General features: G+C 37.1%; 1 protein-coding gene across 10 annotated transcripts in view; it reads left to right on the top strand.

Moving 5' to 3' along the window:
* The window catches only part of Osbpl6 (oxysterol binding protein like 6), a 190,143-nt gene that overhangs the window by 156,228 nt on the left and 9,316 nt on the right, over window positions 1–24,599 (top strand). For all 10 annotated transcript variants that reach the window (XM_070020161.1, XM_070020210.1, XM_070020202.1 and 7 more), the window contains 6 exons: window positions 10,321–10,428; window positions 13,363–13,500; window positions 20,557–20,644; window positions 21,073–21,326; window positions 22,045–22,182; window positions 22,520–22,583. In XM_070020161.1, coding sequence (XP_069876262.1) covers window positions 10,321–10,428; window positions 13,363–13,500; window positions 20,557–20,644; window positions 21,073–21,326; window positions 22,045–22,182; window positions 22,520–22,583 — 790 coding nt within the window. The remainder of the gene's footprint in view (window positions 1–10,320; window positions 10,429–13,362; window positions 13,501–20,556; window positions 20,645–21,072; window positions 21,327–22,044; window positions 22,183–22,519; window positions 22,584–24,599) is intronic.

Raw genomic sequence — 24,599 nt, 5'->3', positions numbered from 1 at the left:
GGTTTCCTTTAGTGCTTAACAATGGGATGTAAACTGTATCACTGTGTTTTATGTTCCCAATGTCAGCGTACAGTGTTAAATTCCATGTTATGGCGTGCCACTGTCAGGGCCATACTTCCTGCACTTACTGTGAAACACCTGAGGTTAGATGAGGTGCATATACTGCTTCAGGCCTCAGTAGCATGAGCATCACTGCAGCATCCTGTCTGCTGGCCTGCAGAGGGCGCTGTGTAAGAAATCATCTGCCTAGACTTCTCACGACATGTATCCATTGAATGGGCAGTTGATACTAATTAAACTTTCAAATCATTCTGAAAGTATCAGTCAGAAAGATCAAAATAATAGTCAAATTGGCATGTCAGTATCCCCTTACAAGCACACAAAAATACACACTCTTAGCCCCTTAAATGTTGCAGTGTCTTCTCAGGAGATATTTAATGATGGAAGCTTTGTGGTACAAATCAAGCTTGACTAAGAAAAATAGGGACATTTTTTCTCTTGCTTTCCACCTCATTTCTTTAATTCACTTCTTGTTAGGAATGGTCTAGAAATCTGGATATGAGCGTAAGGTCAAACTAGAAATGACTAGGAAAAGAATTTTAAAAGTAGCTATTCTTTTATGTGTTCATTAGGCCACTCAGATGGCTGTAGACTATGTATTGTGCATGTAACACCATGTGCTTGGTTTCCGGGAAGCTCATGATCTGATTAGAGATGAGCAGTATTTACCCAGAAAAACAGTTGTTTCCTAGGTAACAAAAAAATGAGAGTTCCCTGAATTAAGCACAAATGTCCTTTGTAGACAAAGAAGGAAAGGATGCTAACTAACATGATGAAGTAAAAATGAAACATCCTTTGGGTTCAATTATTTCCCTTTCTTGTTAAAGAATATTTGTACCTAAAGTCACAGCCTCCGTTGATTTCTGTTTGTTGCATTAAGATATTTTTCTAACCAAAGAACGAAAATATGTGAAAACAATTTGGGACTATAAAGACTATTACATGATGTAAAACCAAAACAAAAAGGGTTAAATCCAGGCACTTGTAGTGCATGACTATAATCCTAGCTACTCAGAAGGCTGAGTAGATGATTGTGTTGAAAGTCAACTGAGGCAGATTAATCTGTGAGACTCTTTAACCAATAGAAGCCAAAAGGGAAGGTGTGGAAGGTGTGGCTTAAGTGACAGAGTTCCCATCAAATAAGAGCATGAGGCCCTGAGGCTTACCCCTAGTACTCACACACACACACACACACACACACACACACACACACACACACACACACAGAACTATGAGGTCATAGCTCAAGTAGCAGAGCTTCTGCCTAGCCCTGAGTTCAAATCCCAACACCAAAAAAGAGTTGTAACGTACCTAATAAATAACCTAGTGCTTGCAGTTGTCTTTTCTTATCACTTCTGAGGCTAGACTCTGTTTTAGAAATCATCATAGCCTTTGCTCAGGCATTTAAATTTACTGGCAGTTTACATCTTTCAAATGAATCACTGTCAATGCTTAGACCCTTTCCAAAGAGGCCTGAAGAAGAGAGGGGAGAGAAAATTCACTCTACAAGTAGCTAGTCAAGTATCTGGGATTAAGCATATTGAGGAATCACACAGAAGAATTTAGATTTACCCTACCGATTTATCCCTATCAGGTTGGGAAGGATTAAAGATTTTGGTACTGATGAATTAAATATGTTATTCCACATTTCAGTATTTTAGAAGGATTAGTCTGATACGTTATACATGGCAGATAAAATTAAAGTAAAAGCAGGTGGGCAAACATTTGAGAGTGCATTATGATACTCAAGATTTCTGGACTAAGGAAATGTCAGCATGAATAGGAGGGAGTAGGTTTTGGAGGCAGTAGACCTGGGGCAAGAGAAAAATGAAGCAGAGAAAGTTGGAGATCTGCTGAATGTTAGAGAACACCAGGAAGATAGAGTCAAGGACTGGGGATGTGGCTCAAGTGGTAACTACCAAACATAAGGCCCTGAGTTCAACCCCCAGTACCCCAAAGAAAAGGAAGATGCAAGAAAGAGAAAGAGAAAAAGGAAATAAGACAGAAAAGGGAAGTGAAAGAGACAACGAAAGAAAAATTATCCACCCAGGATCTAATTTAGAGAACTGGATATATGTAATAGTTCTTTCCCCATCAAGAGAGAAAACAAAAGAGGAACTGGTTTGTCAGAGGTTTATGATGATTGATTTGTATAGCAACTGAATGTCTGTGGGATATCCAGCAGACAGTTGGATACCAGATTTAGAGTTCAGGAGACAGAGAGAAAGATGTGGAAATCTCAATAGCTTAATGAAGTATAAATGCTGATGAATTGTGTTTTCACACAGAATAAAAGGGTTACAATGGTACTGACGCTACTGTAAAGAATAATAATATGTTAAAGACAAGCTAACAAAGAGAATCCTTTGATGGAGAGCTAGAGGAAGCAGACAAAGAATTTGTCAGTGGTGACCATTGAGATTAAGTATAAAGTTGAAATTTTAAAAAGCATCCAATTTAGTAGCAAATGTTGTATGACCTGAATGTTGACCTTGGAATTTGGCAGGCATTTCACCTTAGGAAATGAGCCAGCAGATGAGTTGTTGAAGGAGGGAGACAATTGAGTGATACAGCTTTTTCTGGTTGGCCAACTCTATTTGCAGAACCTCATGTAATACATCACTTAAGATTGAACAGGTGCTAAGTAGATGGAGTACATTGAGGACTTGTTCTCCTTGCTCTAAGGATATTTTCTATTACAATAACTGCATGATTGAGTGTGATTTTAGGTAGCCTGAAGGCACCTTCGATCTGTAATCAAGTGTTATCAGTTAACCCCCCTCCCAGGTATCTTTCTCATGACCACATCTCTCCATGGAGAGAAGAAAGGATTCATGTGGTACTTAAATAACCTAACAGTTTTAAGGCTTATGTTCTGTTACACACACACACACACACACACACACACGCACACACACACACACACACACACACACACACACTGATTAAAAATGCTACTTTTCAATGAGGCTTTTATGTTCTGTATCAGCTCAGCAAACCGTATCATTCTTTTTTGAAGACATGTAGTATATAAAATACATAAAGTTAGCATTCTTCACTACATGAGCAGCATTGTTAGCCTTCCTGAGCAAGTAACATCTTGCAAGGCTGGACAGTCAAATGAATTTTTCTTCTAAAGTAATGTTATTTCCCTGATCTATATGTACACAAATAAAACATAATTCTGTTGTTTTACTCTATGAAACTTAAATTAGTGTTCACATCCAAGAGCATACATGTTAACCGTATGCTTATACAATATACAATTTTTGTGGCATCTGTCCATTATAGATGACTTTACTTCACATCAGATATAATTTCTTATCTTGTTTTGTGTATTACTATGAACACCAGAAAAATCAAATGATGTATAATAGGGCTAAGGCAATGTCAATAATCCCAATTACCATAATAATGAGAGATTCAAGACTAGTAGAGTCTGCCTTCAGTATATCGCTGGTATTAGTTTGATTTCTGGCCTTAGAACTTGTGCACAGCTTGTATTGAATATACTGTGGATTGAGACTGTATAAATGTGAGCAGCAGAATGTACTCCAGCTAGAATTGCTCTATTTCAAAAATCAACACCTCAGCAATTGTTAGATGCATCATTATTCATGAATTTCTGAGTAGGGAAAAATATTTCTGTCAATTGAGTTGACACAGTGCTTCAGAGGTGCTCCTAGTTGGGGGGAAATACCCATCTTAGAACCAGCAAAATATGATATCTACTCAAACATAAGCCAAAATTGGCTTAAAGCACACAGTAGCATAATTTAAAGTCCTAACTGAAGTATCTGTCATCCTTCCTAGCCACAACATTTCACATACCCAAAATAAATATTGTGTGATGGGATAAAAGTTTCAGGTATATTTATTTGTGCCTGAATTCCATAGTTCCCTAGGATTTGGCAAATTTTGTTGTATATGAAATTTTTCCATATAATTTTTGTCATCTTCTTAGGTACCAAGTTTAAATTGCTATGATTTTATACATAATTTAGCAACATCTAAAAAACCTTATGAAGTGTTCAATCCATCTTCCTTGAAAGTCTATGCACAGAGAAATAATCTAAGGAAGTAATACTGAATTTAGAAAATAATTATGCACAGCAGTGTTCACTATAGCATTATTTATTCTGGCAAAAATCAGTAACCATGTACGTGTCTAATCATAGGAAGTCATTGCTTATTATGTTACGGTCAAAAATCATGTTTGTGAAGAGTTTATCATATAAAACAAATGCTTGTGTGCAAAGAATAAGGGGCAGATATAAGTACATAGGAAAAACGTTATAGATAAATAAGCCAAATTACCAAGAGTTGATTAGTAAGGTATTTATTTTTTAATGTTTTATACTTTTTGCATTTTTCAAATGAAAAAAAAAGCAAGGTGTTTATTAAGGTTGCCAGGATTTGGTTTTTGATACATCTAGTTTGGATAGTTTCTGTATTAATATTCTTGCCTTTTGAACCAGTTTTACTTTCATTTCAGTGAGTTTGCTTTAATGATGATCCAGTTTTGCCATGTGTTTCAAATCCTTCTCTAGCTGTGAAGTAGCCTTGGATTTTTTTTCCTCCAGAATTTAAATTTTATTTAGCAAAATGTTTAGACCAATATGTCATCTAGTCTAAGGTAAATTCTCACCCATTGTCTCCCAACGCTAATAGCTAAAGAAGTAGGGGTTCAGATTATTTAGTTTTATAGATTAAGTAGGAAGTGTATGTTTCTTGGATATATTAGACTTGGATGTGTATGGGGAAATGTGACTCGGGGAAAGGAACATACTGGGTGGAGTGTTTAATCTCACTAAGTAATGTGATGATGTGTAAAACCCCATAAGGAGGACTAAGCAGAGTTCTTAGCTTCAGAGTGCTTTCTCCCTGTTAGATTGTAGTCCTGTGCAGCACTAACAGAGCAATGCTGTTACGGACGGGTCTTGGTAACTTTTCTTGCTCATTGGCTGGAGACTGGCTGGTGAACTGCCTCCTTTTTCCTTGCTTTGCCTCATTGGGTTCATTCTCTATATGATTTCTGTCGTCTTCTGGATCCACATAACAGTTATCACTCATAATGTCCTTTTCCTTAATGCCTGGATCCCTCAAGATTCCAGTGATATCTTTGAAGGGAAAATGGTTGAGTTTCAGGGAGGGAAATAGTAAATGTGGTCCTGAACACTACCAGAGAATGTGCCACTGTGAAGGTCAGGGCACTTGACTATGCCAGACTTGAAAACCAGTGTGTATAATCAAGGCAAAAGGAGGAGCTACCCCTGTGAGATGCTCAGAAGTGGCTGCTGCATGCTGGGTTTTCGGCTTACATGTCACACTACTAAAGTTGCCAGACTTGGTGTTATTTATTGCCATGCTTTTTTCTGCTATATAATAACACTCTTTCTACCACTGCATATATATTATTAATACAAGTATTATCATTAATAAGATTATTATATACTATAAGCTTATTTTAAAATTCTTGAGTTCCATGTATAACATCTGTTTAAATTGTAAATGTGAAAATGAGTAAAATAAGAATTAATAACATGCAATTCCATATACTTAAAAAAAAACAACAACCAGAACTAGCCAGTAACTGGTGGCTCACAGCTATAATCCTAGCTACTCAGAAGGCTGAGATCCAAGGATTGCAGTTTGAAGATAGCCTGGGCAGGAAAGTCCATGAGACTCTTATCTTAAATAAACTACTTAAAAAATCCAGAAGTGGTGCTGTGGCTCAGGTGGTAGAGCAAGCACTCACTTTGAGCAAAAGAAGCTCAAGGACAGTGCTCAAGCCTAGAGTTCAAGCCCCAGGACCGGCAAAACACACACACACACACACACACACACACACACACACACACACACACACACACACACACACACACACACACACACACACACACACACCTTTTTGACACAGTACTAATATTTTGACAACAAATTATTATTTTTTTCTTTACTAGTAATGGTAAACTATAATATAACCTTGGTTTTAAGTATTAACAATATTTTTGTTACTTACTTGCCAAGTATCAGTGGCCTGTAATCCTAACTACTCAAAAGGCTGAGACCTGGAGAATCAAGATTTAGAGTCAGCCTGGGCATAAAAAAAAATCCATAAGACATCATCTCCCAGTAAAACACTATGATCGAGGTATGATTCAAGTAGTAGATCACCAACTAGGACAGGGCAAGGTCCTGAGTTCAAGTCCTGGTACCATCAAAAAGTAAAATAAGATAAACTTTTGAAGTCTGAAAAAGTTAAAATGTAAAAAAGTTAAAGAATGGAAAATTTTCATTCTTCCTATCAATGAGAACACTTTTACCAAGATTTAATTTTTCTTTGCTACCCACTTACTACCAAAGTGAGAAGAGAATAGCCCTATCAACAGTAGGAGAAACAGTTAAGGATATGGTTTATAGAAGTATTTCTCCAGACTATCCTAGTGAATGTCAAATACACTTGGTGTATAATGTGAGTACATCTTTATTATTTTTCTAGTTGAAAGCCAAATACTTAGGATCAAAAAACTCCTAACCATAATGTAAGTATCAGAAAAACCTCAAGAGCCAGAATTGTTTTTACACTATCTGGAATGTACTGGCCCATCATCATGATAACCAAAAAGTATTGTGCAAAAGGCTGACAGTATTTTTGTTAAATTTGAAAGACTTTAATGGTTATTCAATATGACTGTCTTGTTTTTTAACTTGAAGATATGAGGCCCATGGCTATAATCTCAGCTTCTTAGAGGGCAGAGTCAGCAGTATCACAAGTTGTAGGTCAGTTTAGCAACATAGCAAACTCTGTCTCAAAATAAGAGCAAGAGAGAGTCACAGAGAAACTGAGAGAAACAAAAATAAATAAATTGAGAAGGGGGAAGCAGAGATTTTTAAATTTTTTGACATGACATCTAAGAAAAAGAAACCATTATTTTCAGATTTAAAACAAACACTGTCTTATTTCTTATTAATATTACTGTTTGCTGGCTATCGTGTTTGCTCTTCAAACACAGCTGTTATGCAAGCTCATATTTAATGAAGATTGGGTAAGGTGGAGCTTAAATGAGAGAGAGAGAGAGGGAGAGAGAGAGAGAGAGAGAGAGAGAGAGAGTGAGAGAGAGAGAGAGAGAGAGAGAGAGAGAGAGAGAGAGAGAGAGAGAGAGAGAGAGAGAGAGAGAGAGAGAGAGTGTGTATCACAGTCCTAGGTCTTAAACTCAGAGCCTGGGCACTGTCCCTGAGCTTTTTTGCTCAGGGCTAGAGCTCTGCAACTTAAGCCAAAGCTCCATGTGCATCTTTTTGGTGGTTAATTGGAGGTAAGAGTCTCACAGACTTTCTGCTTGGGATGGCTTCACACTTGATCCTCAGATCTCAACTTCCAGAGTAGTTAGGTTTACAGGCAAGAGCCACCAATTCCCAGCTAGAATTTAATATTTTTAAATATCCAGAGAAAACAAGTCTACATAATTACTACGAGAAAACCTGTATTTAACATTTGTACCTTAAAGCTGGGCACCGGTGGCTCACGCCTGTAATCCTAGCTACTCAGGAGGCTGAGATCTGAGGATCCTGGTTCAAAGCCAGCCCAGGCAGGAAAGTCCTTGACACTCTATCTCCAGTAAAACCACTAGAAAACCAGAAGTGGTGCTGTGGCTCAAGCGGTAGAGCACTTGCCTTAGAGCGCAGAGATAGCGCCCAAATCCAGAGTTCAAGCCCCACGACTGACAAAAACAAAAACAAAACAAAAACAAAAAACATTTCTACCTTCAAGCAAAGCATTACTTACCTTTGCACTTCAGATTTATGTGGGTTATTTGATTAACATTTTTCAGTGACAACATAAGTTGTACTCACTTTGAAGGAGCTATTGTTGAGGTTTGTACACAGCCTTCAGGTCAATATTGTGAGCCAGTAATTAAATCCTTCAGACAACTTACCATGAGCCTTCCCACTTAGCAGGAAAAGTATTCTAGTTCCTCATATTCCAATAATTAAAAAGATTGCATATACTTGAAAACAGAGACAATAAAAGAACAAATAAGTGTGTCTATAGTAGCCACAATTAATAAGGTGAATATATTTGGGTATTTCCCCCATATTCTAAGTGTTTGAGATTTTATTCTAAGAAAAGCAACACAGCACATTTGTAGTATGAAAAGATATTAAGGTTCTTCTTTTGAGGCACATAATTTTTTTTGTGCATATTTTCTGTTGTTTGGTTTTCTTTCTTTCTTTCCTTCTTTCTTTCCTTCCTTCCTTCCTTCCTTCCTCCCCCCTTCCTTCCTTCTTTCTTTCTTTCTTTCTTTCTCTTTCTTTCTTTCTTTCTTTCTTTCTTTCTCTTTCTTTCTTTCTTTCTCTTTCTTTCTTTCTTTCTTTCTTTCTTTCTTTCTTTCTTTCTTTCTTTCTTTCTTGCTTTCTTGCTTTCTTGCTTTCTTGCTTTCTTGCTTTCTTGCTTTCTTGCTTTCTTGCTTTCAGAACATAATCACCTTTTCGAATATATCCCTGATTTCTCAGGTAACCAGGCACATGTTTCTTCTTAGATTCAAACATGTTGAATCTGTACCCACAGTTAATCTCTCAATATTTGACACATCAGATCCTGTGTTACTTGACATATTTTCCAAACTGGCTCCAAGAGCTTTAAACAAAAGCCAAAAGCTGCAAGGAAACAAATCTGTCCTCAAAAAAAAAAAAACAAAAAAGAGAGAAAACAGTAGGAACCAGCCTGGAGAGAGAAGGGACGCAGAAGTTCTTACCCACGTGCAGGAGTTTGTCCTACTCAGCACAAGTGTAGAGTTTTGCTCTTTTGTGTTTATCCTGAGTGAGTTTGATAGGTGCAGCTATAATTAAGGTATTATATTGTACACATACTAGTTTATCATATTAGTCTAAATAAAGCAAATGCCCATTCACTATAGCTAATAACCTCTTCAGTGGGTCCTTACATTTATCCTCCACCCTAAATCATCACTTCTATCTTCTACTTGCAGTTTTAATAGAAAGGAAAAGAATTGCAAATCTTTTTACTGGGGCGTGCTCTCCCACAGTCTTGTACTTGAGGCCTGATAGAAATATGCTGAACCACATCTGTGTCAAAAATGGAACATACTAGGTTGGGGATATAACTCAGTGGTTAGAGTGCTTGCCTAGCATACACACAGCCCTTGGTTCAAACCCTAGTACTGCAAAGGGGAGAAAAAAAGAAAGACAGCCTGGATATGTGTGTGTGTGTGTGTGTGTGTGTGTGTGTATTTGTGTGTGTATGTGTGTGTGTGTGTAGTGAGTTCAAGGACCATCTGAGGTACATATAAAAATATATATACATATATATATATATATAGAGAGAGAGAGAGAGAGAGAGAGAGAGAGAGAGAGAGAGAGAGACCATATCTTGAAAAAAGAAAAAAGAAATTCAGTGTATTCTTATGCATCAGATCAATATCATGTGCATCCCCAGATAGTTCATTGTACTTTTTTCCATGGGAGTCGTGCTTATATAAAGCTATTCTGTTCTTGCAATCAATGTAGTTACTGCACACACTGTGTTAGAGCAAGTGGTGTTTTACTGCTTGTTTATGGTGTGGGAAACATAGTGTGATGTAGCCATCTTAGAGTTGGCTTCCTATTGGTGTTTTGTTCTTTTATCATAATCATCAGTGTCTTCTCTGTTCAGTGGAGGCAGCATTTGGTCTGTAAGCATTTGTTCTGCTGCAGTGTTCTCATGTATTTACTAAGCAGTCCTAGAATATAAAAATGCAGCTATTTTCTTTAACCAGATAAAATACAATTCTTTATATTCAGCACATTTTTATTCATTCCATTTCCAAATAATTTTTAAGCTAATTGCTTAACTTTGAAATGATTCCTAAACTTTAGATCAAGTAAAAGAGAGACCAAAAGACCCAAAATGTCATTAGTTTTCATCCACAACTATAAAAGGTAATATATATGTGGTGGTAGACTGGGTTGATATGTAATAGGCCTGCCTCTAAGGGAGAGAAAATTCCTCTGTGTCATTTTGATTATGAGCATAAATTCTTTCAGTTCAATAATCTACTAGGTAGTAATAATAATTGTCAAAAAATTATTAACTGACTTCTGAGCTATTTATTTTTTACTTACTGATAGGATCTGGCTCGTGATGACTCCAAAAGTTGGCTAAGAACATGAGAGACTTTGCTGTTAAAGCTGTACCTGTATTCTTGTTCTGTTTTATGTTTGTTAATGGGCAATTACAATTTCAGTTTTTGTTCTTTTAAGGCACTAAACCAGAATGCTGAACTAAGGAGTCGGCTGAACAGAATACATTCAGAGTCTATTATTTGTGATCAGGTTGTCAGTGTAAATATTATTCCTAGCCCAGATGAGGTAAGATTTGTTTTCAATGGACATAAAATACCTATTTCATAGATATAGAATTAGTGCATGTTTTATTTCAATACAGTTAATTCACTGTAATGGGATTCTCCCCATAAATATTAGTATCACTGACGGTTCACTGTTCTTTTGAGTAATGGATGTACACACATGACATAATTGGTTCCTGGTGTCAGTGTCTATTTTTATTCCTCTGTTCATATGATGTCACCAGATATTTATTTATCTACTCCAGCCTAATTTTCTTATATCTCTCTCATTCAATAGGATCAAATGGCCAGTGTTAGGAACAGGCATATTCTAACTGTTGTAAAAATGTTGTTACATAAAAATTTTCTTAAAGTTTGGTTAGAAAGAACTATCTAAAGACAGAAGTCATGTAAAATTGCTACAACAACACTAATTATGCTACTGCAGCTTCTATTATTATAATTAATAGTTAACAGTTGTCAAGTGAATATTCACTGTGTACTAGGAATTGTACTAATCTTTCATGTATTGTCCAATTTGGTACTGACAGCAACACTCTAAGGTAAATGTTCCAATTATTATTCCATTTCAAGAAATAATAGTAGATGGGGGGGTGGGGAGGGAGGGAAAGTAGGAGAAAAATGAGGAAAGAGGTAACAAATTTGATTTTAAAAAATGTACTTATCACCTTACTTATATAACTGAAACTCCTGTGTGTATCATCTTGACAATAAAAAAGGGGGAAAAAAGAATAATTCAAATTTTGGCTGAACAACATGTAATTCTGTCTGAACCTTTTATAAAACTGCTGTTATGGCCCTTAGAACTCATACTTTTCAACACAGTGATGATGAGAGTTTTAACTAATACTAGCATCTTCTTTGCATTAAAGACCTGTAGTAGCCAGGCGTCAGTGGCTCATGCCTGTAATCCTAGCTACTCAGGAGGCTGAGATCTGAGAATCGCAGTTCAAACCAGCCCTGGCAGGAAAGTCTGTGAGACTCTTATCTCCAATAAACCACCAGAAAACCAGAAGAGGTGCTGTGGCTTAAGTAGTAGAGCACTAGCCTTTAGCTGAAGAGCTGAGGGACAGCGCCCAGGCCCAGAGTTCAAGCCCTACCACCGACCCAAAACAAACAAACAAACAAAAAGACCTATAGTTTGTTAGAAATCTACAAGTTTGAGAGTTGGTTCTACTACCTAACTGCTTAGGATATACTATCCCAAAGTAGCCTATCTTTGATTAAGTTGCCTGCAGCTGCTTCCATGTGCCCCGATAGCCTTCATCTCTGCTGACTTTTGTATTCACCACTATGCACAATCTGGAAGTCTTTCTAAAATTTATCGGTAAAAACTTATTTAATAAAACAAATGTACTTATGTACACAAATGTGCTTATTTAACTGTAAAACCACCCTGCTCATCACCTTTTCAATAAAAAATACAGTAAAAAAAACTTATTTAATAATCCTCAATGGGAATCTTCTTTCAACCTAAAGTGTGCAGTAGAATATATGTATAGTATATATTCTTGCATATTTTGTGATTAAAACAAATAGCTTCCTTGATAACAATCATTTATCACTTATTGAACAAAATCTAATATTTTATTTGAAATATGGTCATGTTTTATTGGCCAAAATTTATCACCTAATTGGAAAATGATTTTTTATATTCTATCTCAAAAATTGTCTTAGCTGTCATTTTCTTAGAATGTCTCTATCAGTTTTTATAGGTACTTCTTGAGGTTTGATATACCTAACTAGAACATGACTAGTAATGACAAGCTTAAGAATAAAAGAGTGAATTTGTATAATCAATTCAGATTGTTAATAGAAATCAGAATTTATAGATCTCAGACCCAAACTCCAGAAGTTCTATGTGTCAGGTTTGGTCGCTCACCTCTTTATGCCAAATGTTTATGGTAAAAGACAGAGAATGAACAAATAGCAATTCAATGTATCTTTAGCTGTGTTTAGGGTACAGACATGAATTTTAGGCTTCATAGACAAAAACTAGGGGGAGAATGAGATATGTATGCATAATTATTAAACAGTGGTCAAAGTGTGGCCTGGCTGACTATTATTTCAGTCCTTGTTTGGGGAGGGTTCTGGGGAAGTTGTTATGGCAGTCAAAATAAACATCCTCCTCCCATAGTCAGTGGTCTGTTCTGAGGAGGTTCTGAGGCTTCACAGCAGTAGTTTGTTCCCTTGTCGTAGATATTATCAGTCAATACTCTATTTCCTGGCAGCTAAGATGATTGGAAAGTGATTGCAAAGTGACTACAGAGAAATGGCTTAGAGCAGAAGCACATACGAAATGAAGGCAGAGGTGCAAAGCATTTCTCCTGCTTTTAATTTAATTTGTAAGCCCAGGAAAAGCAGCTTTTAAGCACCAGTTCTGTTAATAGAGGCTTACCCTGTTAAGTTTCATTTACTGTCAATTGAGCAGGGATTTTAAATCAAGTCAACATCCAACATCTCTCAACTACACCTTTTGGAGTCATTAGACATAGAATGAATTGTATGTAGTAGAAAGTGTCACTATTCTTACTATAGAGATCCAACTAAAGTGAAGAAATAGCTATTCTTGCTACATACCAGTTTGGCTCAGGCATGGAATCCTAGCTACTCAGGAGGCTGAGATTTAGAGGATCCAAGCTTAAAGCCAACTCCTGCAGAAAAGTCCATGAGACTCCATTTCTAAAATAACCAACACAAAGCAAGGCTGGAGGCATGGCTCAAAGTAGAGCACTTGCAAAGCAAGCACACAGAGCAAGTACAAGGTCCAACTCCATGGTCACAAAAAAAGTATCTTCTCTGCCAGAAGGCAGAAACACACACACACACACACACACACACACACACAGACACACACACACACACACACACACACACACACACACACACACACACACACACACATTAAACCATATGTCTTTCCTTTCTGTAATAGCCTGGTGAGCAAATCCATGTCAGTCTCCCCCTGTCACAACAAGTAGCCAATGAGAGCCGCCTATCCATGTCAGAGTCCGTATCTGAGTTTTTTGATGCTCAAGAGGTGCTTCTGTCCGCAAGCTCATCAGAGAATGAGGTAAGATTCCTGGATATGTCAACCTCTACTGCTTGTGAATGTGAGTTTGTGTTAAACAAAAGCTATGGTTATATTTGTTTCCATCATAGGTGCTCCAATTGCAGGACAGCCAAAAACATGCAAAGTGCATCAGTTGCTGTTTACTGAGTTCTTGACAACACTTCTGAGCTTCAAATTATTTTTCTTAGATTTGATGCATAAAGGGAGAGAATAAAACATTCATTCTCATTTTTTTCCACGAATCATATTTCAAATTAACCAAATAGTTGATGGCTGAGTAGAGGTAAACTAGCTAATTAAATGTAGGATAAAAATGGGAGAATTAGAGGGGCTGGGAAGGTGGCTCAGTGGTAGAGTGCTTGCCTTGCACGCATGAGGCCCTGGGTTCGATTCCTCAGCACCACATAAGCAAAATAAAGAGAAAAAAAAACAAGAGAATAAACATTCCTTAAAAAAAATGGGAGAATTAGAAAATCAACATTAGTGCATGCAGAAGCATACATATCATGTATCTAGGCATTGACACAAATTTGAGTTTAGAAAGATGATGGTTTGCGCATATCTATTTGGAGAATTACAGTTTGTGAAGGTTAGCCATTGGCCACCACAAAAGCTTCATTAGATTGTTGTTCATTTTCATGAGTTTTGAAAATGTTTTGGAAATGAAGAATCACTGTCTTGACCAGGTTGCAGAAATTAGTTCTGTTACTAAAACATATTCAGATATATTTTAATTTTTTTGCTTATTTTCTTGTCATTTGGTTTCTTGCACAGAAAACAAAACTCCCACATGAACTATTAGATATTTTGCAATTTGAAAATCTGCATTGCATTTTTACAAAAAAAAATGATAGTTGCTAAACGTTATTTCTATATATATAGAAAATCAGAGGAAACATACTAACAAATACTAGTAGTTAATTTGGGGTGTTGGAAATTTTGAGGATGTTTTAAGTGAAAGAAGTGGAAAAGAAAAGGAAATAATGAACAAGTATCACTTCGTAAAATAGAATCTTGTATCAGATGCTGAATCTTTTAGTATCCAAGACATACACCTGTCTCTCAGATCTCCAGGCATGCATTAAACATATTCACGGATACTTCCATTAGAAGCCAGAGGAGTAATTTAATTATTGTAATGATAATTAGTATTATAGAGGGAAAGGATAATCCTGCTTTCTATATTCCCTATAGACAAATCTGCATGACAAGCTTAATCTTGCTGTCAGGAAGGTTACTTGGGGAGCAATGAAAAGGAAAAGTGAGTTGAGTGAACCACAGGATAAGAGGATCAGGAATTTTAACTCCCTTCCCTTTGTTGAGGAGATCAGAATCTCTACCTTGTCATGTGGACAGGTGTTTAGTATATCATGCCAGAGACATGCTACCAGAATTTTCTTTTTTTGTCTTGAGACAAGGTCTCATTTTGTTGCACAAGCTAGCCCTAAATTTGCAACCCTCCTTTCTAAGCCTCCTGGGTAGTAGAATTTTGGGGGCTGACTTCTTCTGAGCCTCCATTACTAATCAACCCCCTACCCTTCTTCAGTCAGGTTGCAGTCAAGTGTGATTGCATAGTATATGAGCTCAGACCCATCATCCAATAAGCTATCTCCTGGGCCCAAGTTCTTGGTGTATATCTAGCTGGGTGTCCAGGTATCAGTTTCATTAGTCACTATGGATATAGAAATGAAGATTTGGAACAAATTATTGCATCAGTCCAAAGGGGAAGAGTGAGTCTAATGACAGAGAAATGAGGAAGTAGTATTCAACGTGAAAATAATACATTTACTTTTAGGCATCATGAGTTTGTTGGACCTCTTGGGGTGATCTCTCAGGTATTTGGATAGCCAAGTCTAAAACTCAAGGACAGAGTAGATTTGGAGAGAGTCACTTCAAAATCCACATAGCCAGCTACCTGTTAGACTTTACTACTTTGGTGTTCACAGAATCTTTAATTCAGCATTCCAAAAAAATGTACTCAACAAACCCTTTTCATAGTCACTGTCTACCTCCAAAGACTAAAAATAACCCACCCCTACAACTGGTTTACTATCTTAAGGCTCTACTCAGGTGTTAACATCAAATACTTGGCTACTTTTGTTCACCCCTTTTATCTCTTCCTACCATGCATACCAATCCTTTCATCAAATCCTGCAACTTCTCAGATCCATTGTTTCCTTGAAGCTTCACTGCCACTGCTCCAACCCAATAACTGATCATTTTCTTCCCTGGTACCCAGTTAGTCCCATAACTGGTTCTATTTGAGCACAAAAACTCAGACCCTGAGTTCAAGCCCCAGGAATGGCACACACACAATCACACACATACACACAAAAGAAAAAGGAAAAAATGTCTCCTGAAGGGGTGAAAACTGATCAAGATGCATTTGTATACAAACCTGTACTTTTTAAATTGAAACCTGATTCACATTTTTTTTTTTTTTTTTTGCCATTCCTCGGATTTGAACTCAAGGCTGGGAGCTGTCCCTGAGCCTCATTGTGCTCGAGGCTAACACTCTACCACTTGAGCCACAGCACCACTTCTGGCTTTTTCTGAGTAGTTTAGTGGTGATAAGAGTTTCATGGACTTTCTTGCCTCAGCTAGCTTTAAACCATGATCCTCAGATTAGCCTCCTGAGTAGCCAGGATTACAGGTGTGAGCCACCATCTGATTGACACTTCTAAAAGGCCACTCTATCCCCTACCCCCCAAGTTTCTTAGGGTGACAATCTACATGCATAGCTATCACTCAGAGACCCTTTCAAATATGATCCTAGTTCTCAGGTGTAACCTTGTGCTACTTCTGTTATTCTGAACCTTCCAACAGCCAACAGAATGGTTCCTGCAATTATTGATCTGCTGAAGACACTGGTATCCCTTGCTGTAGAAAAGAGAGAATCCTACAACCCACACCATAAAGGAATGAATGCCATTCCTATGGCTTGAGCCTTTTATTTCACAAGATATACTGCTTAACACACAAATATTTCTTGTATTTCACTTGTCTCCTGTGCCTCTCCCATTAGAGTATAAGTTTCACGAGGGCAAAGACCTCACCACTCTTATCTCCAGCACAGTGACAGTCTGCTGAGCCCAGAGCTAGTATTCAATAAATATTTATGAATGGAATAATGGAAGGAAAGCTTTTAGTACCATGACCTATCATTATTCTAAAGAGCATCTGGGTATTACTTGATTCACATTGACATTTTCCATCACTAGGGAAACACTCTATTTTGGGACCATTTATTAATGCACTTTACCTGATGAGTTTCCTTCTCCTTTAAAAACAAATGGTCTCCTTGCCAAGCACCAGGAGCTCATACATGTAATCCTAGCTTCTTAGGAGGCTGAGATTGGAGGATCATGGTTCAAAGCCAGCCTGGGCAGAAAAGTCTGTGAGACTCCTATTTCCAATTAATCATCGAAGTAGAAAGTAGGATGTGGCTCAAGTAGTAGGATACTAGCCTTGAACCTAAAAACTCAGGGACAGTGCTCAGGCCCAAGTCCCAGGACTGGAATACACAAAAAAGGGGGGAGGGGGAGGATTTGGTAGGGGGGGGTGGGAGGAGGATGGGAAGGGGAAACAAAGGAGGAAGCTACAATGCTTGATAAGAAATGTACTCATTATCTTGCCCATGTAATTGTAACCCCTCTGTACAGTATTTTCACAATAAAAAAAAGAAGAAGAAAAAAGGGGGGCAGGTAGGAATCTCCTTAAGGTGTGACACTGATCAAGATGCATTTGTGTACAAAACTAGACTTTTTAAATTAAAAATCCATTGTACAACTGCTTAAAGATATTGTTTAAAAATAAATAAATTTTGGAAGTGGCGCTGTGGCTTAAGTGGCAGAGCATACTTGCCTTGAGCTGAAGAGTGCAGGGACAGGGCACAAGCCCAGAGTTCAAGCCCCACAACCAACAACAACAACAAAAATAATAATAATAATAAATTAATTTCAAAACATAAGTGCATGAAATAAATCCGGTTGACACTTTTCAAATGGTCTCTTAATTTCTCGAATGATCTACTTGACTTGTCTCTGCTCTTAAAAAACTTGTTTGTGTAATGCTACATGCCTGAAATTTAGGAAATAATAGTTCTTGAACTCATTCAGTCCTGAAGTTCATAAAAAGAGTATTTGCCTCTAGGATTTCTTGACTTTTAGTATAATCTCACAAATCCTTGGCCTCCCTACAGGAGGACTTGTCAGAACAGCCCAGACTCAGCTACTGCACAAACATATATGACATGCACACATCCTGCCATCATTGCAGAATTCTTCTATGCCAATAATATTGAATCATTTTGATGACATAGATTAATGGGACAGACAGAAATTGAAGAGGTATTCTTGTTTTTAGCTTTCTGTAGCAGAAATACAAGAGTTTCCTTCACAAAGGTTCAAAAAATATATATTCATGTAGTAGGAATTCAAGTTTTTGTTCCCTCAGATATAATTGAATATAATATATAATTAGCTATTTTCAGAGACATTGTGTGGGAAAGTTTGATGTACCTGTTTTCTCTGTCAAGCTAACAAAGTTAGTTTTTCTAGTTGGCCTGGTAGTTTACCCTTCAGCAGTGTTGCAGTCAATGGAAAGAATGGGAGTGAGGTGTAGTGCAGATATGAATCAGAAAAAAAATACTATTATTTTTCTATCTTTGTAGATTTCCTCTGTGTGCAAAAGCAAAACACCTATTAATCATCCATGCATGCACTCATTGTCCTGGAGCTTCACTCTCAATATATGAGTTCTTTTCAACCCTAATTTTAAAAACATTAGCAATAATCCCAGAAACCTTCCAAATAAAGACTAATTGTTTTCATTACACACAAATTTAGAACTTTTAAGGGCAAAAATCTTTGGAATAAACAGTTACAAACTAAATTGCAAGCCAGAAAAAAATACACAGTTTGTATGATGGCAGAAAAATATGTGAAAGATTAGAAAATAAATTCACAAAAGATGAAATTCAGATGTTATAGAGATATCTTATACATATTAGATAGTTTACAAAAGATGATGTAGCTGTGTTTGGTGACTCAAGCCTGTAATTCTAGTGATTTAAGAGGCAGAGATTAGGGCATCAATGGTTCGATGCCAACCAGGCATTGAAGTTCACAAGACTTCTCACTCAGTGACTGAGCCCAGTAGTTCATACCTGTCAGCCATTGAGTAGAAAGATGCTGGTTCAGGATGGGTTGGTTATAAATGGAGACCCCCAACTCTCCTCTCTCATCTGTTCTTAGGGGATATATTTTTCCTTAATTTTATTTTTATGTTATTTTTTGTTTTATTTTAAGGTGGAACTAATCCATGTTTTCCTCATAATGTTAGTGTCTCAATTCTCTTTTTACTAGCTTATAGTAATTGTAATTTATTATTATAATTATATCATTGTATATATTATGTAATTATAACAATTATTATGCTATATTAAAATATATTATCGTTATTACATATACTATATGTTAATTATATATTACATACTAGTTTATATTAATTATACATAGGGATGTTATTGTGATAGTTCTGTATGTGCAGGTAATGAATGTACTTTAATCATCTATCACTTTCTTATCTCTCCTACCCTCCTTTATCCTCCAGGATAAAGTTTATCCTAGATTTTATTTTTTTGTAAATTCAAATGAAGTACTTTAATCATATTCAGTTCCCTCATTTTCACCTTATCTTTCCACCCTACTCGTTGCTGTTAATTTTCTCCACACACAGTCAAGTCCCCCTTTTACATTTATGTCATTTATTTGCCTGAGACTAACTCATTTTGATCAGCATGATAATGTCAAGTTCCATATATTTGTCTGCAAACTAAATTATATTGTTTTTTATGGGTAAATAATACTCAATTGTGGATATATTCCACATATTCTAGGCAGGAGCTCTTACCACTGAGCCGTGCCCCAGCCCTGTTCCATATTTTCTATTTCAGTTCATCAGTCCATGAATGGGCACATAGGCTGATTCCATAGATTATCTTTTGTGAATAGACCTACTATAAGCATGGGTGTGCATATATAAACTGCAGAAAACAGACTTACATCCCTTCAGACACGTGGAGAGTAGCTTAATTCTTGATCTCTTCTTATCTATCCCCACTGAAGTGATCTGATTCTAGGATGTATTTATTTTACCTGGATCTGTGTGTATTCAAAGTAAAGCTTTCAAGAGTCTTCCTGAAAACTAAATCTGACGCTTTTTGTTGGTTTTTAATAACCCATGGGATTATATGTAAACATTGGCTTGAAAAGCCCATCACTGTCAGTTCCTTTTTTTTTTTTTTTCTGTTCCCCCCACCCTCTTTCTTGCCACTCTCAACTTCCTGCCATTCTTAGGGTAGATGCTTCTCTCATGGTCCTTGCTTTTGCATACTTTCCCTTCTTCCTGTGCATCTCCCCATTTTCATTTTCCAACCCAGAGTTTACATGTCACTTGCTCTGGGCAGCCTTTTCTAGATCTAGGTAGAGTCATGGGGACTTCTTTCTGTATATTCTTGCTGCTTTATCCTTAAATATCTCTAGCTGTATACTGGCATTCCCTAGTCTTCTGCCATAACTAGTTCAAGGTGCTAAAGACCAGGCTCCTTTCAAATAACCAGTGACCAGTTCATAGAAGACTTAAGTGTTCTTTACACATAAGCCAGATATATTTTCCACTATTATATCTGTTTCTCATTTCAGCAGTATTTTGGTTTTTCTTGGTTTTTGTTTATTAGTCCTGGAGCTTTGATTCAGGGCTTCTCATTCTTGCTGGACTTTTTCACTCATTGCTGGCACTTTACTGCTTGAGCCACACCTTTAGTTCTGGCTTTTTGCTGGTTAGTTGAAAATAAGAATCTTGTGGATTTGTCTGCTTGGACTGGCTCCAGACTGTGATTCTAAGATCTCAGCCTCCTGAGTAGCTATTGAGTATAGATGTAAGCCACTGGTGCATGGCTAGTATTTTGTAGTTTTATTAGACCTTTAATGAGTTGAGCTGTCCAGGCAAGAATCATAAGAATTCTGATTCCTTCTGTGTTCTTCCCTTTCTTAGGCATCAGATGATGAGTCTTACATCAGTGATGTGAGTGATAACATATCTGAAGACAATACTAGTGTTGCGGACAACATCTCTCGGCAAAGTATGCATCATTTGGTCTTGGTTATTCTAATTATAAAACTGGTGAATTAATAAACAGTCATCCACCTTATCACCTTTAATTGTTCTTTTTTCAACTGATTGTTCTATAAATTGTATAATGTATAGTCCATTGAGGTACTCATGACATCCACTAGGTATGTGGTGAAGTAAAAAAAATTACCTCACTTATTATGTACATTTAATTTTCCATTTGACTTGTCTTAATATTTGAGTAAATTCAGTAGTTTACTTTTTTAAAAAACTGATGCTTTGTGCATTTGTTGGCAACCTCATACAGAAATAACTTGGTTCTTGAGAGAGTGTAATAAAAAGAAATGCATTATAATCAGAATTATTTGAGTTATTGTCTCTCTAGTTTTATAAAATTAGAAAAGCAAAGTATCTCTCACTGTGATTCTCCCTCCCCAGTCCTGAATGGGGAGCTTACAGGAGGCGCCTTCCGGAATGGCCGTCGTACTTGCCTGCCTGCCCCTTGCCCTGACACCAGTAACATTAACTTGTGGAATATCTTGAGGAACAACATTGGCAAAGACCTGTCAAAAGTCTCTATGCCTGTGGAACTCAATGAGCCACTCAACACCCTGCAGCATCTCTGTGAGGAGATCGAGTACAGTGAGCTACTGGACAAGGCATCGGAGACAGATGATCCATATGAGCGCATGGTAATAAAGGACAGGGCAGTGCCCTGCAGGGACCACGCCTAAGCTACAAGCCATTATGATAACACATTTTATGTTTCCTATAACATTCTCACTGCATAGATAAAGGAGAAAATAGTCTGTTTGCATCATCAAATAGGGCCAAACGGTGCCAGATACTCTTACTAGAATATCCACGTCTTTTTACTTTTTAGTAGCCTAAAGTGTATGCTGTAAAGTTAAGATGCAAAGATGTATTAGTTTTTAGAGGCTGAAAGCCTGTTGGACCTTGTTTTACCATCTTTTCTAAATGCCAAAGGAGTCCATCTGTTCAGAAAGTAACTTACTGTTGGTACTTTACCCTTTACTCCACATGACTGTGGAGAACTTACCCTGTTCTTGGACAGGCACCAGCAGCCACACCCACACACAATGTTAAGATGGTACATGTGGCATAATCTGTAAGCTGGTTTTATTACCTCTGAACTCTCATGATAGTGGGTACACATATGAATGAAGAGTATGTGACCTCTGACCTGCAGCTTCCCTTAGGAATAATTTAACCTCATGATAGCTTACTTTCCCCTTGTGCACTGATGAAGAAGATTTGGGGCAACTAACTGAAAATGAAAATGGCATGAAATCAACATGGACTGAAGAAGATGTAGAGGAATAGAGACAAACAGACCCAGCTGGCAATAGACTCCTCTATATTGTGTCCCTCTTTTGAATATTTTAACAGGTTCTTGTTGCTGCATTTGCAGTTTCAGGATATTGCTCCACCTATTTCAGAGCAGGAAGTAAGCCATTCAACCCAGTCCTTGGAGAGACTTATGAATGCATTAGAGAAGACAAAGGATTCCGATTTTTCTCAGAACAAGTAAGTGAAGTTTCTATGTAGGTAAAACAGTCTTCAAAGGCAGTTTGGTGATGAAACAGTTTTGATAACTATCATTTGGGATGAGTTATAACACCAGTTAAAAGATATCTCAGCCCTACCAAATGTTCATAAATTCCCTGTGTTTAAGCACTAAGTCTTAAAAGTTAAGATTTACTTCTGCACTTTGAGACTAATTCACAAGCATTAATTCACAACTATACTAAATGGAAGAATTGTAGTTTTCATTAGAGACAACCATTTCAATTTTTTTAAACAGTATTATTTGTAGAAATTTTAACCCTGCTCTCATTGCCTTTTTTTTGTTTTTATCTACCAGGTTAGCCATCATCCACCCATTTCTGCCTGTCACTGTGAATCAAAGAATTTTGTGTTTTGGCAAGGTCTGTATTTCAATAATAATTTAAAGTCAGTTTTATATCCCTATAGGAAAGTTTCTGTCTTCTGATAATACATTTACTCAAATTAGATTTCTGACTTTGAAACTCAAAAAATGTTGGTAATTCATGTAGAGCTTAGTTTTGGAAATTAAATGTCCTGGTTTAATATATAACCATGTTGTATTAGGGATGAGATCCTTGATCTAGGAAGCAAAGCCTAGATCTGTGGAACAGCAGAGTACAGTGCTGACTGCCAGCCATTACCTTCTCTTACTGTGACTTGTCTGCATCTGTAATGTAGAGGTGATAGCCCAACCTTCTTTCTCTTGAAGTGTGCAGAGATTTTCCTCTTGAAGGAGGAAGTATGTTTAGACACACAGTCAGTCCACATGTCCATGAGCTCCCCATCTGCAAACTTAACCAACTTCAGATGGAAAATATTTGGAAAGCAATTATATCTGTTTTGAACATACAGACTTTTTTCTCAGCTTTTTTATTACCAAAGCAGTGTAGTATAGCAACTGTTTATATAGCATTTAAATCATACTAAGCATATAAGCTCTAGAGATGACTTTGTATACAGGAGGGTATATATAAATTATATGCAAATGATTTGCATATTATATAAAGGACTCCTTTATCTGCAGATGTTGGTGTCCAAGGAGATTATGGAACTATTACCATGGATACCAAAGGAAGTGATTTATACCCAATTCCATTAGGGTTCTGGGGTTTGGATTGAAGTCTATTTACTAAACGTTCATTGTCCTTTCCGAAGTAAAATAAAATTTGAAATGATTAGAAAGAAAAGAGTGTGTATATAAACTTGACCATTAAGTAGTTCTCTACATTTAGAAGGCTGATTTTTATTGTTCACAGCACAACTCCTCTCAAAAGCATTTCCTTAGCTGAAAAATGCACAAAATGATAAAGCATCACAACTACCATTGTATTGTTAAATAGAACAATAAATAATTATTGGCCATAACCAAGAGTCAGAAATTTTGTAGAGATGGGACTAAACTCCCTTGATTCACCAAAATGAGATGAGATGGTTGTTAATAAATGTGCCAGTAAATCTGAGTAAAGCAGTAAGCCATCATGTGAGATGAACTGCTAGGCCTCAGGCTGTATCTTCCCACCTGTATTTAGATATTTCATTTCTCTACTGTTCTCTCAAGTCATATAACTATTCTGTGCAGGGGTAAATGTATACATAAATCAGTGGTCTTGCCATATTGCAATTATTTTTACATACACCTCAGGCTTGATACGTATGTTTGCTATTTTTACCATTTAGGCAGAACTTAGCATGTATTACTCTCTGAACATTAAATATTGTAGAGTCTGTGTTTGTGTGTATTTACAAATGCACAATACATGTGCACACACTCATGTCTTATTCCAGGATTCTCCTAGCTTTGTTTGTTGAAAACAAATATGGAGTATGATTATAGAGACACCGACAGACAGTAAAGTTTATTTCTGATCACATCACTTTGGGCCATCTTCAGATTCTCATGCCAAATCCACAGTATAGGACTGGGAATGTGGCTTAGTGGTAGAGTGCTTGCCTAGCATGCATGAAGTCCTGGGTTCAATTCCTCAGTACCACATACACAGAAAAAAATGGAAGTGGCACTGTGGCTCAAGTGGTAGAGTACTAGCCTTAAGCAAAAGCAGCTCAGGGACAGTGCCCAGGCCCTGAGTTCAAGCCCCAGGACTGGCCAAAAATAAATACATAAAATAAAGTAAATCCAAGTATAAAACAAATTTTAATTATAAAAAGCTTTTTGTAAAAGAGGCTGGGAGGGTAGCTCAGTGGTAGAGTGCTTGACTTGCATGCACGAGGCCCTGGGTTCAATTCCTCAGCACCACATAAGCAGAAAAAGCCGTAAGTGGCGCTGTGGCTCAAGTGGTAGCGCGCTAGCCTTGAGCTGAAGAGCTGAAGGACATCAGCCAGGCCCAGAATTCAGGCCCCATGGCCGACAAAAAAAAAAAAAGCTTTTCGTAAAAAAA

The sequence above is a fragment of the Dipodomys merriami genome, unplaced genomic scaffold (genome assembly GCF_024711535.1).
Source record: "Dipodomys merriami isolate MVZ:Mamm:240054 unplaced genomic scaffold, mDipMer1.0.p SCAF_1, whole genome shotgun sequence".
Classification (NCBI taxonomy): domain Eukaryota; kingdom Metazoa; phylum Chordata; class Mammalia; order Rodentia; family Heteromyidae; genus Dipodomys; species Dipodomys merriami.
The sequence above is the reverse complement of the archived record's forward strand: the minus strand, read 5'-3'. Positions and strand labels throughout refer to the sequence as shown.